The sequence below is a fragment of the Strongylocentrotus purpuratus genome, unplaced genomic scaffold (genome assembly GCF_000002235.5).
Source record: "Strongylocentrotus purpuratus isolate Spur 01 unplaced genomic scaffold, Spur_5.0 spur5_scaffold_7, whole genome shotgun sequence".
In the NCBI taxonomy this organism is placed as follows: domain Eukaryota; kingdom Metazoa; phylum Echinodermata; class Echinoidea; order Camarodonta; family Strongylocentrotidae; genus Strongylocentrotus; species Strongylocentrotus purpuratus.
In genome coordinates, this window is record NW_022145613.1 from 36587904 (window position 1) to 36606007 (window position 18104).

The 18104-nt window shown below is 38.9% G+C and overlaps 1 protein-coding gene across 1 annotated transcript; it reads left to right on the forward strand.

The window, feature by feature from the left end:
• Positions 1 to 163: 163 nt before the first annotated feature.
• On the forward strand, positions 164 to 13111 carry LOC105446391. Its single transcript, XM_030973709.1, has 6 exons — positions 164 to 496; positions 7074 to 7424; positions 9942 to 10040; positions 10619 to 10891; positions 11272 to 11358; positions 12564 to 13111. Exons 2-6 carry the CDS (start codon positions 7172 to 7174, stop codon positions 12668 to 12670), a joined length of 819 nt encoding a protein of 272 aa, XP_030829569.1. The 5' UTR covers positions 164 to 496; positions 7074 to 7171; the 3' UTR covers positions 12671 to 13111.
• The last annotated feature ends 4993 nt before the right edge of the window (positions 13112 to 18104 follow it).

An 18104-nucleotide genomic window follows, 5' to 3' on the forward strand; every position in this document is an offset into this window, starting at 1 on the left:
TCCCTAAATATAAAATACCTAATAAGAACATATTACCACAACAAAGAAAATGAATTTTGTATTGATGGACTCGATTCGGCACGCAAAGTGTATAACTACACCACCGACAATGAAAGAGAAAGTCTAGTCTATCTAGTTCTGGTAGCTTACGGTGTGTTGCATTATAATTATCTGTCATTCCGTGTACGCTGCTTGTACTGTGCTGCTCCAATCATCAGAAATCACAGGTCGACAATCGAGACTAATTCGTCTGGACAATAATACCATCGATAATTATTCTGTACTTGATCATTGTGTTGTTAACGGGATATGCACTCGGTGGTAGTCAGAGCGTTCGCGTTTTATAGGATACGGTCTGGGGAGTATTTTCTTTTAGCGTCGCCTTGTAGCTAGGAAGAACCTGTGAATTGTGTATTGGCAGATTCAGAGGAAAAAAATATACGGATAAGTGATAAAAGCAAGGGAGTGGACATCGCTGCTTGCTTTTAATTGTTAGGTGAGTTATTTTATAGTCTTCCTTTGACATTCATTGCATATTTTTTACTACCACTACTACTACTACTACTACTACTATTACTACTACTACTACAACTATAAAAACTACTACTAGGCTACTACTACTACTACTACTACTATTACTACTACTACTACTACTACTTATAATAATTCATATTCTATTCATAATACAAGAAGAGGGCCGCTATTCATAATACGAAATGAGGGTCGCTATTCATAATACGAGGAGAGGGTCGCTATTCATAATACGAAATGAGGGTCGCTATTCATAATAAGAAATGAGGTTCGCTATTCATAATACGAATGAGGGTCGTTATTCATAACATTCATTTAAATAAGCGAACAAAATGATAATAAGAAAGGGAAATATTTGATGGGGTACACCCCCACGGCTTTGGCGTAGACACGTGGGGGGGCGACACATGCCCCTGAATATTGGACAGAAAACATTTCTGAAAAATAAAGAAAAAGGCGTGCCCCAATAATGTACGAGAACCATCACCCCGCCCCCCCCCCCCAATCAGTCCGACCACACTGCGTCATTCGGGCCACCTTTCCCGAAGTATTCCGATACAAATACATAATAACCGACAATTTTCGTCAAAGTAGAGATGGCGTAGCAGCGTCGCCACCAAGGGGCTGATCTATCATGTTCCTAACCCTCAGTAAAGGAAGAGGGGGTTATAGGAACTTAAGTTATATATACCATATTCAAGCTTTTATTAAATATACAATATTGCACGATATATTTTCCATATAAGTAAGGAAGTTAGATTTTCAAGATTTTAAGCCAAATTAGATACGATTTTATGACCGTTAGGCGTTATGCGAACGGTGACGTCATCTGTATTATGTCTTTTTCTAAAGTATATTTTACCTTTTATCTTTGATTATTATATAAAGACATTCCCATAACCTAGCTAATATATTTGCTAGGCTCCTGTGGTGACGAAAAATACAGCAAAACATAACACACATATAATCCTATCGTAATTTGTCCCCCTTGGAAATCATTGCCCCACCACTCTGCCCCCGACTGATCTTGTCCTGGCTACGCCACTGAGGCATTAAGTAGAACAAGTATGCCCATTATCATAGTCATTTAGGACTGAGTTTGCTATTTTAGAAACTAGTAATTGTTTAAACGGCAATAATGTTTTTTTGTGGAAAGTACCTTTTAATAGGACTTATTGACCCAAAAATGATATAGCCTTAGCCATATCCATTGCCAGAGGCCAAGGACCAGGCACCCAGAAGCTCTTCAATTTTAGCCAATGAAGTTTTTCGAGATTTTTTTTCTTCCCAGAAATAATCATACGTCAGGATACTATATAGTAATCATATAATTAACCTAACTTATTTTATCCACGATCTTGATTTCCTGAAACTATCGTAACACTAAAAAAACTGAGTTGGACCGGACCATAAGCCTACTTACTGCCCGAAGAGGGATTTGGGAGGGGAGCACTTTGAAATTGTGTTTTGTTACATGGGATAGGGGGTTTGAACACCTTTAGACTTTGAAGGCTTTCGCGTCATGTAGCGTTCATAGAGGTAATGCGATCCGAATAAAATCCAAACATTTACTGTCTTTTTTGTAGGGGTGGGGTGGAGGTCGTGGTTATTTTACCTGACTGCTAAGAAAGCATAAATGCTTGTTAGTAAGCAACCAGCCGGCCGAGGGACCTGGTAATAAGGATTAATGCCTTACCAAAGGGCACTAGCGCATCCACTTGGTTTCGAACCCGGGTCACCGGATTACGAGACCACTGCTCTACCGACCGAGCTATCGCGCCTGGCGGTGGTGGTGCAGACGGGTAAGATCTGACAAGGTCTATAGTGCAAAATAAAAAATGCCGTGAGAAATTTGATTTTGTTTTTATTTAGGGGGTAGGATATCTAGCCCACGTAGCAGGTCATAGTACGAAATTATTATAGTTATTTTGTTATTTGATTTATTCCAATTGCAGTGATCCATATAAGATTCTTTAAAAAATGTGATATTTGAGATGTCAGTCATATAGCAATATCATTGCTCGATTCCTCAGTTTAATTAGTCTGTTAAATTAGTCCTTTAGGCTTACAATCATAATATTTTGTCGGATCGAAACTGATCTTAGTAAAAAGTGCAATTTCGTCGAAATATGCTTATCATGAATATATGTTATAAAATAAAAGACATTACATCGTGAAGTATGAGCCTATTGATATTAGTTAAACACATCCTGCAACGTACATGTACATATTTCCTGGTGGAGAAACCGTACTCGTCTTTTTGTCACGCGATACCGACACAGCAATGTTAATGAGAACAAGAATCGCATATAATGCTCTAGTATGTGTGTGTGTGTGGGGGGGGGGGGTGAACCATTTCTTTAAAAGGAAATCCTACCCAAATAGACAACTACTCTTAAAAAAGCAGAAAGTACAGAGAAACATACCGATGAAGGTTTCAATTAAATCTGACTTAAAGATACTATTACTACTATGTCCCTTTGCAACCAACATCAAATTCTGTAGAACTTTACAGGAATTACGAATATGTCATGTATGTCCTATCTGTGAAATTTAAACATTAGCAGTGTCCTTGTATTCAAATTATGCAAGGAAACCCGTTTACCTTCTAGACTTCACTGTCGGACACTATTGAGTGAGTGACTGACATCTTATTTTCTTTGGTAACAAATACCTAAAATGAGCTGTAACAGGTACATGAGCATTTGTCTACATCAATAACCCACCACTTGTAATGGTCAAAATTAAACTGATTGAATCTTTGTGCAGCACAAAAGGTACGACCATTCGGTAAAAGGTCCTTAAAGTCAGACTTACTTAGGTGATTGCGATCACTTAAGTCGATTCAACAAGATATGAATGTTTGAAAGTTGTAATCACTATACCAGGGGCGTACGCAGGATTTTTTCAAGGGGGGGGGGGGGGTTTTAAAATATTTGCTCCCGAAAGTTTGAAAATCGCGCCGGCCGAAAAGTCGCTCAGTGGGGGGGGGGGGGGGGGGGGGGGGGGGGGGGGGGTAAGCGGACACTTTTTTTTTTTTTTTTTTTTGGAGTCCAAAAAAAATCGCAACGACTCAGCCAGCCGAAAAGACGCTCAGTGGGGGGGGGGGGGGGGGGGTAAGGCCACCTTTTTTAGGTTAGCCGTGGGTATAATTTTTTATTTTTTAATATTTTTTTAAATAATTACAAAAAAAAAAAAAAAAAAAAATACCAAAGGGGGGGGGGGGGGGGTTAGGTTTTTTTAGGGGGGTTACACACATAAAAAGCAAAGGGGGGGGTTTTAAACCCCCAACCCCCCCCCCCCTGCGTACGCCCCTGCACTATACATATGAGAACTTCAAATTGGCTGATCGACAGTGTTACTGTGACTTAGTGCCGGACTAATTTCCAATTCGTTCCATCATACGAAATGATTAAAATGTAAACTTTTCAAAATGCATAACTCAGGAGGGTTTTTTCTTTATCATGAGGACCTCTAATATATTATGCGATTCATAATATATTTTGAGCAGTGTCCCAAGGAAGAAGGCACTTATGAAGAACCCCCTCTCCCGAAATTATGATATCTTTACACAGGCGCGGGTTCAGGCACGGGGCACAGCCGGCCCGTGTCCCCCCCCCCTTTTTGGCGCTAACAAAACAAAACAAAAAAGACAGAAAAGGGGGGAAAAAATCATGCATAATTATAGCCAATGTCATGAAAAATGTCATTGACATTGTCATTAACCATGTCATTCATGAGATACGAAGCGAACAAAATCCATACAGAAAGAAAGGAAAACAAAAAAGATAGATTCTGACGAAATCAATAGTTGCTCTGCTACGCTACGCTGGAGATCACCTAAAAATAAGCTTCAAAAGACGGGAATGTAGACCCAGCAAATCATATTGGACCGCATATCACAAATTCAGTTAAACCCGACACTGGGTCTAAAATCACTGTTTAACAAAGGGAAAACTTAGAGCGCAGACTACCTTCTGATTATTTTGAACAAAAACATGAACTAATCGTCGGTTTTATATGCTCAAAATGTTTGGAAATAAGGGCCATAGTGTGCCAAAGGTTTTTGAATTGAATTGATTTATTGTCCACTAAAAAACGGAAATTAGTTGCTCACTGGTATTACAAGCAATGTACACAATTATACAGATTATAAAACATAATAACAACATAACAACAATTGCTTTGATACATCCAACAATACATAGAGCGACGTCCCACATCCAAAAACCTCACAAATTCAAACGTAAATAGGGAACACGGAAATAGTCTGTATCAGATAAGCATGATGATTGCTACGTAGAAAATGGAGGAAAGCAATACAATAGTAATGTTTGCAATACTCGCCCTCGTTTTACTCTATTGTTGTAAATATGAACCGAATCCGGCACAAATGAACGTCTGAAGCGCCCCCCCCCCCCCCTAGTGCGGGGAACACAGAGGCGAATTCCTGATCGGTTATAATTATAATTATGGACAAAGGATGTATTCGGTCTTTCATAATACGTGTTACCTTCAGTAATGTACGATCAACATTATATCTTCTCTAAACTGGGCAATTCCAAACTGATGATCCGCTGAGCAATTTTCCTTATTCTTTCAGTTTTCTTTTTGCTAACGTGTTCTATTATTCCATTACCAAAGTAACATAAGATTGAATGTCAAGATAGACTGAATGATTGATTTATAGAACAGAACAAGTTAGAAATGTCTTGTCTTTGTGTAGTTTATTAAGTTGTCTAAGGAAATAGAGCCTTTGATTTGCTTTCTTCTAAATAATGTTGATATTTTGTGACCAGTCCAATTTACTTGATATTAGTAGTGCCAAATTATTTATACTCACTAACCTGCTCGACTACGGAATCGTGAATACAAAGGGGTGCATGCTCCACTACAGTTCTCTTACGAAAATAAATTATGATTACTTCGTTTTTGCCACAGTTAATATTGTAAGTGGTGACTGTCACACCACTCATCAAACTGTTAGATCAGTGAAAAATAACATTCAGTATTATCATCTGAAATATACCCTGTAATCACCATAATATCATCGACGTATTTAATCATAGAGCAATTGTCGTCAGTGGTCACGCAATCATTGGTGTAAATGGAAAAGAGCACCGGGGATAATACGCGTACCTGGGATACACCAGTACTGATGGAACGAACACATGAGACTAGCTTTCCTATTTTCAGCTGCTGACATCTACACAACAGAAAGTTGGGGGTTACGTTTAATTACTTAACTTCCTAGTAAGCAGGTGCGGTATCAACTATCAAGGTATTAAATGCGCTAGAGAAATCCATGAAAATTGATTTGGTGTACGTTTTCATTGTGTCTAAATGGGAATACAGTTTGTGCAAGCGTATCAAAACTGCATCTTCTACGCCCCTATTTTTCCTGTAAACAAATTGCATTGGATCTAAGAAGATGGAGACTTGATTTAGCATTTAACATTTCAGTACAATTTTCTCAAGACATTTCATAAAACTACAAGTTAGGGCCATAGGAAGAAAGTCATTCATAATGTTTTTTTTACTTTAGGAAGTGGTACAACAGTTGACATTTTCCACAATTTAGGAATTGTCTCTAGATCGATAGAGAGATGGAAAGTTTTTGAAAAACACTAGCCAATTGATCCTATATAAAATAGGTTTTGATAGAAGAAGACAAATAAGAGGGAGGTCAACGAAAGTTTGAGCAAATTCCGATTAAGAATATAAAGTCTATCTCTCATCTAAAATATAGAAATTTGACCGAACAAATCCCATATAATTATCTTTTGACGAAAAGAAAGTTTTACGTTCAAAAGAAAAATTAGTATTTTTTTGTAAAGATGGAGATAAGTATGTTTTACAAAACGTGTTTTGGGTGTCAAGCTTTTATAACACAGGCACGGATTCAGGCGGGGTCACAGCCGGCCCGTGCCCCAGCCTTTTGTCGACTAAAAAAAAAAGAAACAGAAAACGGGAAAAACAAACGTTTACAAAGATCCTAGGTATGGGTGAGAGTATTTGTACTGCGCTGCCCATCATCCATTGGCGTACGCAACCTACCCAAAGACCCTACCTTTCAGCCGGGGCTGAACATATTCGATATAATTATCGGCAAGCAAAAAAAACAGTGTACCTCGCATGTACCGTTGCGTTTTGAGTATAAATTTCAACTTGAGTCTAATGGACCGGTCAAATGAAATGCAATTTTGAAAAATCCAAATTCAGCCACGATTCAAATTTTCTTTTCAACTGTGGAGAAATAATAAAGCTAATATAATGCAAATCTGGGTGAATTGAAATTTCCTTCAGCTAGGGGGGGGGGGGGGGGGTCACATCCATCTCAGACACCCCTGTCTTCTGTCCGTCTTTCATTGCCCCCCTCCCCCTCCAAAATTCCTGGATTCGCGCCTGCAAAGATCAACCCATCTTCAGGTGTTTTGTAAGCCTCCTTTGCATAATTAAGACTGTCCATATTATAGAATGAAAGGACCCCTACTAATGACTGATCTCCCTACTAATGACTGATCTCTATCCTTCATACTCAGGTGGAGGGACAGATCCAGGAGCAAGGAAGGAGGTTCATGAGGAACGAACATCTTGGATTCATTTTGACCTGCCCTACAAACCTTTGGACTGTGGTCCGATGCAGGGTCCACGTCAGGATTCCGAACCTAGCCAAGGACGAGCGATGCAAGTCTACCATGGGAGCTCTACGAATGAGGTATCATCGAGTTGTGTGTATGACGAGGAATCACACACATTGACTATATTAAAACAGGTTGAGACACTCCATATTGGAAAGGTAGAAAATGTCCATGTTGGAGACATTCATAATCATGTATTGGAACTCGTCCAGGATCAAGAGGAGGACTGTGATGGATCTACCAGTTACCAAGGTGAATTCATGTTTAGCATCGTTCTCTCAGATGAAGATTTAGATTCATAGTAAATTTCTGTTTTTCTATTATTAGCTTAATATAATCGATTTTTAAATGTTTATAATATCAAGAAGATATGGAAGTAATTTCGTCTTTCATTTGAAATGAAAATAGTACATGATAATGATCGAAATAAGAGGGCGTTATTTTGCAAGATTTTTGTGTGACTGATTTCGAGAAGCAAGTTCAAGGATTTGAAAATATTTCTGTTTCAATGTGTTTCAATACATCAATGTACATGTAATTATGAATATTTATATAATTGCCCATTCTTACATGTATTGTAAATTTATAGAGGTTTAATGGACAATAATTTGTTTCTCAAAGATATTTATATATGTTTTGTTTTTTAATCATTTACCCCCCGCGGCCTCTTGAACAATAGAGGTAATTAAAGCACTCCATACAGGCGCGCCGGAAGCAGTTTGGGATGGGGGGGGGGGGGGGCTCACATTCCAGGGGGCTCACATTCCAGGGGCAGTGACGTAATGAGAAAAAAAGTTCGGAAGGGGGGGGGGGAGACGAAAAATCTGCATCACCACCAGTCTTACACGTTACATACAGGTCCCGCGGAACGTTTTTCAAAGTGGAGTATTATCGATCAGGTAGAGAGTAAATTGGCGTGGGGTCCAGGGCATGAGCCTCGGCAGGGGGTCAAGGGGCTGAGCCCCCGGAAGCTCAGAGGTTTTAGGTATTTAATTACGGTTAGATGAGCATCCAGGGGCCCTCTGTAAGGCAATTGACGTGTTCCAAGGGGGGGGGGGAGAGCCCCCAGAAGCTCAGAGGTTTTAATATTTAACTACGGTCAGATGAGAGCATCCAGGGGCCGCTTAGGGCCCTTGGTGTGGTCCAGGGGGCAGAGCCCCGGAAGCTCAGAGGTTTTAGGTATTTAATTACGGTCAGATGAGCATCCAGGGGCCCGCTTTAGGGCCCTTGGTGGGGTCCAGGGGGCAAAGCCCCGGAAGCTCAGGGTTTTAGTATTTAATTACGGTCAGATGAGCATCCAGGGGCCCGCCTTAGAGCCCTTGGTGGGGTTCCAGGGGGCAGAGCTTCCGGAAGCTCAGGGGTTTTAGGTATTTAATTACGGTCAGATGAGCATCCAGGGGCCCGCCTTAGAGCCCTTGTTGGGATCCAGGGGGCAGAGCCCCTGGAAGCTCGGGGGTTTTAGGTATTTAATTACGGTCAGATGAGCATCCAGGGGCCCGCCTTAGGTCCCTTGGTGGGGTTCGGGGGCGGAGCCCCCGTAAGCTCTGGGGTTTTAAGCATTTAATTACGGTCAGATGAGCATTTTTTATACCTTATTGTGATATTGGCAGGTCACTTATTTTTTTTCTCCGTCTTTCTTTCTTTTTCTTTTAAAAAACTTTTTCAAAAAGGAGGGGGGGGGGGGGGGGGGGGGGGAGCTCAAGCCCAGCCACTATGCACCATGACATAAAGGCTTCTAAATAAGCGTATTTCGCCTGACTGTAATTTGGGAATTTCTTATTTTCCAACAAACGCATAAAAAGGTATGACTTACACAAAAAATGGAGAAAAATGCCGGAAAATCATGTCACAACATCAACATTTGTAAATCACTTGTTTCGAATAAGAAATACATCACCCCCCCCCCCATCAGTACGCCAGCGTTCAGGGGCTCATGTCTTCTCACCCCTATAACAAACAAAAACGGACACGCTTTCCCATTCTCGCACAATATCTCCACTATATGCGCGTATCGCTACTATAGAGACCTCCATTGATAAATACCGTATAGGTGGCATGCGCAATGTTTATAAAATTTAATTCCTGTGAACTTTCCTTTTTCTTTGAATGGAATTGTATATGTATTTAATTCAGGTTTTTATTATTGTTACGTTCTTTTGGATTAAAAATACAAACCATGTTTACTCCTTTACTGTTTTTTTTTTTTTTTGGAGGGGGGGGGGGCGTTTTTTTGGTGCAAAAATGCGTTTTGCCCCCTCCCACTTTTTGGACTGGGGGGGGGGGGGGCAACTGCCCCCCCTGCCCCCCCTGCCCCCCCCCCCCACTTCCGGCGTCTATGACTCCATATACCTCAATATCCGAGACACACGTGCTACCCCACTATTCAATTTTTTTTGTTGTTGTTGTTGCTTAGCAGGTGACTTATCATGTCCTCTAATTTCATTTAAAAAACGAAGCTTTTCATTCAGACATGATTCGTAGCCGCTAAGATTAATTTACATGATAACATCAAGGTACATTAATCCTGAATCCTAATTTTTGGTACCATAACGTTGTGCTGGAAGTAGCGACAGCCCATACCAAGAAAGGAAAAAAAGAGGAAAGGAAAGGACAATGGAGAATGAAAGAAAACCTGTAAAGTTTACCATGTTTATAGGTTCAGTATGATTTTGATGATGTAATAAAAGCTAACAAAGAATAGTGAATCTCGATTTCTTTGTCAAAGAAATAAGTTTTGGAATCCATCTCATTTTTTATTAACATTAACAGAAGATATGGCAGATTCAGGAGAACAGATTAGTCGTCCCATGACTCTAAGAACAGATGAAGGGGCGACTCAAACCAATCCAACAAACCAAGCTTTAACAGGTAATACCACAATATATCCTATATATCCTATACCGATACTAGAAGTATCATTTTTATTCAATGAAAACATGAACATGATGAACGAACTTAAAATATATGTAAACAGTAGCTAAATGAACAACGCCCGCGAAAGATAACGGGATAGTGTTGGCTTTCTGTTTATTCTTGCGATTAAAAACAGATTAATAAATTAAGGAGTAATGCCAAGATTGCTACATCTCCTTTCAATAATTGTTTCAATAGTATGAGACCGAGCATCAATATGCATAAAACTTTGTTGCGGTTGTGTTTTAACATGGAAAAAACGTTTTAAAAGATCGCTATTAATACTATGTAGGATTATTACTTTACAAATTATGAGCAATTTTAAATGTATTTTTCCTTCTCGGCGTCTGTTTGTTCTGCCTCTATTATCTTGCTCTTCATAATTATAACCTCTCGACACCCCCCCCCCCCCTCTCTCTCTCTCTCCACACTCTCTCTCTCACTCTCACTCTTTCTCTCTCTCTCTCTCTCTCTCCCCTCTCTCTCCACCACGTGACCTCTCTCACTTTTTTCTATTTCTCTTGACCCTACAGTAGTTCGAACTGAGTTTACAGATCTCGAATGTGTAGACCTAGCCGATCTGATCTGTCCAGATAACGACTTCCAGAGACTTGGACATTACTTGGGATTTAATGCTCCTGCATTGAGTAGATACAGAAGAGAAAACACTGGAGGAGGTTGCCATGGTGTTTATAAGATGCTGGTAGATTGGAAGAAGAGATTCTTGAATCATGAACAAAGGGAAAATTTAGCAAATGCATTGGAAAACGCTGGACTGAAAGCTCTAGCTTCGAAGGTACGACATGGTAAGTTCTCGCATTCCTATACACTTCGATAGTTTGAAGTCTCCTCATAGTTCATATAACGTGGAAAATGATAATTGATATTGAGATGGTCAGTTGTGGGTAGAGTTAGGGTGAAAAAGTTATCAATAATGAAAAGATAGTGTCCGCATTCCCAACAACACCCCCTTCCATCCTCTTACCTTTTTATCAGAGACAGGAATAGGTGAAATAGACGCAGTTCACTGTAATGGTTTTTTGGTTCAGGCACCAACACACCGTCCTATTCTGAAAGTTATAGGGGTAAACACGTTAGGGTCAATGTTTCTAACTTTTCTTTTTCATCAATGAAGATAATTATTTTTATACTTTAAAAGTGTCTCTTTTTTGTTTGTTGTTTCAAGGGCAAAGACTAAAATCCTTTTCTGGCCCCCGCCTGATTTTTCATCTCAATCTTGCATGCCCAGCGCATCGAACTTCAGTCAACCCAAGTAAGTTAATAATGCTACGTTCCATTTCCACTATTTGTAAATATTTCTATATGTATATCTTCCGGTACGTTGCTTCTGGATCTTTATTGATATATACTTCAGATTGTATTTGTAGCTTGATCGTTGCTAGAGGCAATTCATTTTGCCGATCAACTCTGCCCAAATTATCTGTTAGGAGCCGGAAGGGTCTTAACTAAATAGAATCATATTTGGTTAACACCAAGCTAACGCCCTTCTCGCTCCAAACAGACGCCGATGGTTGAGAGTTGCACTAAAACCAAAAGGGAAAATCCTCATTGATGACCAAGTAATGTCATTTGAAAGTCATTTGACTATAATAAAAATTTGTATTGGAATTCGACAGCCAAAAATTGAAAGCACTTATATAACTTTTTCTTTACTCCGAAAAGTTTTTTTTTTGTGTGAAATGGATACACGAGAGCATTATGATATTCATTTGATGGAAAAACCAGCTTTCACAATGCCAATGTATTAATCGAATATCTTGAACATGTGTTGCTGCTACAGCTTCTGCGACTGCGAGCAGTATTACTTTCCCTCATTTTTCCGAAACTATTTTAGTGACTGATTTGGACAGTTCGGTTTAAATACCCTTGTAAAATGGGACAACCTTCATGGCCTATATAGAGTGGCGATTATGTATTTGCATGAATCAAAGAGATTTTATTGTCTAGAAATGGAAGGGAAAATAATTCAACGAGGTGTAGGAAAAAATCAAGGAAAATATATGGACCGGTTTTAGGGAGAAGTTAGAAAAACCGGAGGCCTACTATTCATTACACATGTTACACGAGCAATAATAAAGGCGTTGCTAAGCTACCTATTATACTGAAAGTGCGATCTTTAGGTTGCTTGCCTCAATGAATACATGAAATCAGAGGTGTCGTGGTCTAGTGTATACGTTACCGGATGTGAACTATGGATCGCATGGTTCGAGGTTCGAGTCCCCCCACACAATCCTTTAGTAAGACATCGATTTACATTTGCCACCCTCAACCCATTTGCAGGAAATGGGTACCTGGTAGGAATTTATTCCTTGAATGCTTCCAGCGTCTTAGGGCAGCTGGGCTAAAACGAGGGTGATATAATCTAGTACTTTGTAAGCGCATTAACATCCCGCGCGATATAAAACATGTAGCTATAATTATGACCACCATTATTTTCATTTATATATTTACATACAGCAATCCACCGAGGTCACTTCGTTCAGACGAACCAACCACCCGACCAGAAGTTAGTCTTGGTCAAACACGACATTACCACGGAACACCGAACCAAGTCCTGGAAATGATGTCCAGGACATTGAATTGTATAAGCTGTCTCGGCAACTCAGCTCTAATTCATATCAGAGACTAGGACTTTCACTTGGCTTTTCATTTGATCAGTTAGACGCTTTTAAAACCAAGAGCTGTAATGATATTCCTAATGCTGGGCTAGATATGCTGACGAATTTTAAATCACAAGTGGGTCACATCCGAAAGGATGATTTCAAACATTCCTCACAACAAAAGCGAATCTTCCAGTTCCATCTTTGGTAAATTTCTGTTAGAAAATTCTTTGTCATAACCGTAATGGCTGTGTATTATGTAAAAAATTGTCACGAAATACAGTGGATTATGCGATGCATGATGTTGTAACTATATAAACTGTATTTGAAGCAAAAAACACGATATGAACTAGATTTGAAGCAAAACAAAACATGAACTAGATTTCGAGTCTCATTCAAGTGAGAAAAAAAAACTGATTATATTAATTCTGTTTGAATATAATTATAAAATTAAGTGAGAAAATCTTCTCATTGAATATAGCGTCAAGGATTTTATTCGATGTAAGCTTTACGTATCAGTACCACCGACCTAGGTGAGTGATCAGTATCAAAGTGTCAAATTTGAAAGAGCATACTTTTTAAATGACCTAATCATCTTTGTTTTATCAAAATCGGTCCAGAGACGGCTAAAATATACATTTCTAAGATTTTGTGGGCCCCACATAATAATTTTGAACCAGCTGTTGAAAGACAACAAAATGCTTACACTTTTTAAACAGATGTTTTTTAATAGTGGATGATGAACTCTCTATTTAATCATTATTTTAACAAAACATAACATGCACAATTTTATTATTAAAAATTGTTGAAACCAATGGCTTTTTTGAGAATGCCGTCAAAACTCTATTTAATTGTTAACATGCGATTACAGGTAATAGCAGATATTACTAATTCATTTGTAATTTTTGTATACCTTTCGACCATGGTGCAGTTATAATTATTAGTTTGTAATGTGATGGTGCAGGTTTTGGCTACTAAAATTCAGTATGTTCAAAACTGTACTCTCTATACCAAAACTAAACTATCCCTTTAATGTATCTCTCATTTCCTTCCACGAATGCTACCAAGGGTTGCGATAGTTCTTTCGTATTGTTGGCTTCCTATAGTTATTTTTGGGGGGGGGGGGGGTAGCGCGCAACTATCAAGGGAACTTATATAAACTAAATGCGGAAGATCAAACTTTGCATTATACCAACACACTTTAACAAATTATTTTGTTGTATATTGGAACGCAGCGACCGAGCAGAAGATTTTCACTTTTGGAATACTGAAGCAATGCATTCTCAAGCATGCTACAGTAAAATAATTGTAAAAAGAAAATGTGGAATATACTGAAAAGGGGCAGGCGCCGCAGCCCCGCAATTCTCCCCCTCCCCGCGGTTCCACGGCCCATGAAATCTACTGCCATAGAATATTATATAGTGCGCTATGTCATCAATATATACTTTATGAACGTAACCGTTAATCTTCTTACATTATGAAAAGCGTAGGTGTTATGATATTCTTAGTAATATGTTCTTAACTTAGCTTGGCTAAATTAACTTTCTGTGAATCATTTCTTTCATTTTGATGTACACTTAGTTCTTTTATAAAATATAATTGATTTACCTAGTTCTATCTTCTCTCAGTGACAAACATGTTTTCTAATAATCTTCATTGGATTATAGAAACGTGATTGAATGTATATAAAGAGAGAATCATTATGATCATAAAATCACAATCTGGCCTACTCTTTCATGTATAGTAAATTACTCATCTATATCTCTCTGTTTTAATCTGATTAGGTTTAGATAATAATCGTTTTGAGCTTTTGAATGTGAGTTACTTTAACCAAATATGTTACTGTTTTTTTTAACAAATCACCAAGCCATGCCTATAAATTGAAAGTATAGGCCTGTAAAGCTTCAGTTTTATATCATGATTTCTAAGAAAAGAAAAGAATGGATTTATATAAATTATATTAACATGATATCGATTGCCTTAAAATCTCCTTTTCACTTTTAATAATATATTTTGCTTTAATTAGGGGTTTCCAACTTGATTTTACAGCTGATCAATGACTGTGATGAGTGAGCTTATTTCTAAATTTGTTACTATAAATGTTAATATTTGTCAGCACATCGTTGTTCTTGGTAATGCATTGAATTACGTACCAATTTTTTCATCTATCTTTTTCATAGATGCCTATTTATCCATAATCATTGTCACTTTGCATCATCAATTTCATCATCATCGTCGTCATTATACTTACTGTCGGGTTATGTATGAGAAAAAAAAAACAAGTCCGATATTATCTTCTTTTCATTGTGGTAGATTTGTTGTGTTGGGTCAGCCTTTTACATTGATATTGTATATATTCAATACCAGCAGCAGCTACATACATGTTCATCGTTATTGAATTTTCAACAATAACAAAAATAGATGTATCATGTATGACTTTTGTTACACTTAACAGTTCCAATATTTGTATGTGCTTTGCTATCCAACAGAGATTTGAAATGTTATAAAAATGTTGGGACTAATCGTTTACAACAATGACTCATTTGTCTCCTACAGTTAGAACTTGCCTCGTATCCAGAAAAACATTAGGAGCCATACAAGTCAGAAAAAGATAGAGAAAAGAAGAAGACGACGAAGAAGAAGAAGAAGAAGAAGAAGAAGAAGAAGAAGAAGACGACGAAGAAGAAGAAGAAGAAGGAAGAAGAAGAAGAAGAAGAAGAAGAAAGAAGAAGAAGAAGAAGAAGAAGAAGAAAGAAGAAGAAGAGAAGAAGAAGAAGAAGAAGAAGAAGAAGAAGAAGAAAAGAGAAGAAGAAGAAGAAGAAGAAGAAGAAGAAGGATGAGAGGGAGAGGGAGCAAGAGAGAGAGAGAGAGAGAGAGAGAGAGGAGGCAAGAAAGGTCAAGGGAGAAAGGATGGTCGAGATGATAGAGAAAAGTGGAGAAAGATGGGATGAGCTAGAAGAGCAAAATGAGAATAGAGGAGGGACAAGAAGAGAGAGAGAGAGGAGGGGGGGGGGGGACGAAAATGACTTAAAAGGGACGGATAGAAAATGTAAGCCTTCTGAACGAGATATCAGACAATGCAGCCTATTTTCATGACATTTAAAAGGCGAAGAAAATGGTTAGGCCTTATGAAGACTATATTGTTAAACCAGTAGTATCAAAGATAACAATATTGTTTGTTGACTGACTAAAATATTGGTCTCTTCGTTCCATTACTATGTTTCATATAGAATCTGCTTATAAATAGGAAGTAAAGCCGGAGAGGTGTCCACTGTTGCCCCCCTCCCACGACACCCTTGCCGAATGTGAAGAACCTCTCTTTAATTCAGCGAGTAATCCAAGAGTTTGTAAAGGACTATACTCCTAGATAAGAAAATGAGAATAGGTCTTTTGTGACAGTGGGAATCAATACAATTAAATGGACTAAAGAGCATAGAATCAGGATCAGAATCGTAGGTGTGAAGCGCCCTCCATTGGCTCCCTATACTATCAAGAAGGTGTGTGGGGCACTTAGAAATAAGAATACCTGCCTTGCCTTCCGCCGTCCCCTAAATCCGATTATTGTTCAGTTTAATAATACTTATGGCCCTACCCTCCAGGGGCGGATCCAGCCTTTTTTATTTTTTATTTTTTGCCAGGGGAAGGGGGGGGGGCATTTTAGTTTTTTTGTTTAAAAAAAAGGTAAAATTATCGTTAACATCTATTTTTTTTACCAGTTTTTTTTGCTAGGGGGGAGACGTACCCGTCGCCCCCCCCGTAGATCCGCGCCTGAAACAATGAAATGCTTTGATATTTATAATGTTCTATTACATAGTTGCATGAATTTTGTTTACATTAGCAATCATGTACCGAAATATCAAAGTCATCTCAACTACTAGACTTGCATACAATGAGATTTATCATCGTTCATGATTCTTTTGATTGTATGTTTGTTAGTTTGTTTTGTAAATCGGATACATTGGCCTGCAGGTGCGGAACCATAGGGGGGACGAGCGGGCCTTGCCCCCCCCCCCGGCCCCAAAAAACAACATAAAAAAATTGGTGACCAGAAATTTACCTCTTTTTTAGCTCACGAGGGGAGGGGGGGGGGAGGGGGGGGGTGTGAGCGAACTATCGGCCGGCGCGATTCTCAGATTTCCGGGGGCAAAAAGGAAAAAGAAAAATTAGACCTGATGTCCGGGTTAAATGTGAACTAGGCATTAAGTTGTACTTAAAACTCTCCGGGCGTGTTCTATGAAAACAAATTGAATAGAGTTCATTCACATTATTTTTAAGAAATTCATACCATCCAAATCGTTGAAGCCCCTTTTAGTGTTGGGAGCCCCAAATTCGCAAAAAAAAAATTAATGGCAAAATTTCGCTAAAGTTGTATCATAATGTGAAGGAAAATGTCGTTTAAGACACACTTTTGCAAAGATCCCCCCCCCCCCAAACAACAACAAAAAAAAAAAAAAAGAAAAAAAAAAAGGGGGCTTGAAAACATATGCATGTATTGATAAAAGAATACATAATTTGGTTTTTCTGTTGGACGCCGAAACCTAATTTTGTTGTTATTCCTCATTAATATTCGACTTCAAAGTTCAAACACACATGTTTAGAAAATCCTTGCAGAAATGACATCCTTTTTTTACATTAGGATACAATTTAATTGACATTTTGCCATCAGATTTTGGGGGCTTCCAACACTTTAGAGGGGCTTTAACTATTTTGTATGTAATACACAGGGGCGGCGATTTCTTTTCATGACCAGGGGGGGGGGGGGCGAAATGCGAGGGACAAGGGAGCATAGTAAACGAGAGGGGCCAAGGTGACGGAAGTGACTTAATCTTGTAAGCATACAGTGTAAACTGTGCGTATGTGATACAAACGTAATACAGATTTTCTAAATTATTTAAGTTTACCGAGCGAGAAGATTTTTTATTAGCCTGGAGGCTGCACTCTTGGGCCCTCAAGAGCCTAAAAGTGTAATGCAGCCTTTAGTCAGTATTTGCTATAGGCCTACATTTTTTTTGGCCACTTTTTCAAAGTTTCCTGGGGGGCGGACCGACCCCTTAAAAAATTGAGGGGGTGGACCGTGGACGTGTCCCCCGTCCCCTGGGGATCGCCGCCCCTGGTAATACACATGAAAGTTCAACCCCCGTTCTATACCATACTTTCGTTTTGCAGCATCATTTGGGGAAACCGATGGGGCTGTCCCTCCATATAATATACTTCATAATAATCACAGGAATATATTACCACAACAACAAAATTGAATAGCGTATTGATGCACTCGGTTCGGCACGCAAATTCAATAAATACGCCAACGACATTGAAAAAGAAAGTCCAAAGTCTATCTCGTTATGATAGCTAGCTAACCGTGTGTTACATATCTGTCACTCCGTGTACGCTGCTTGTG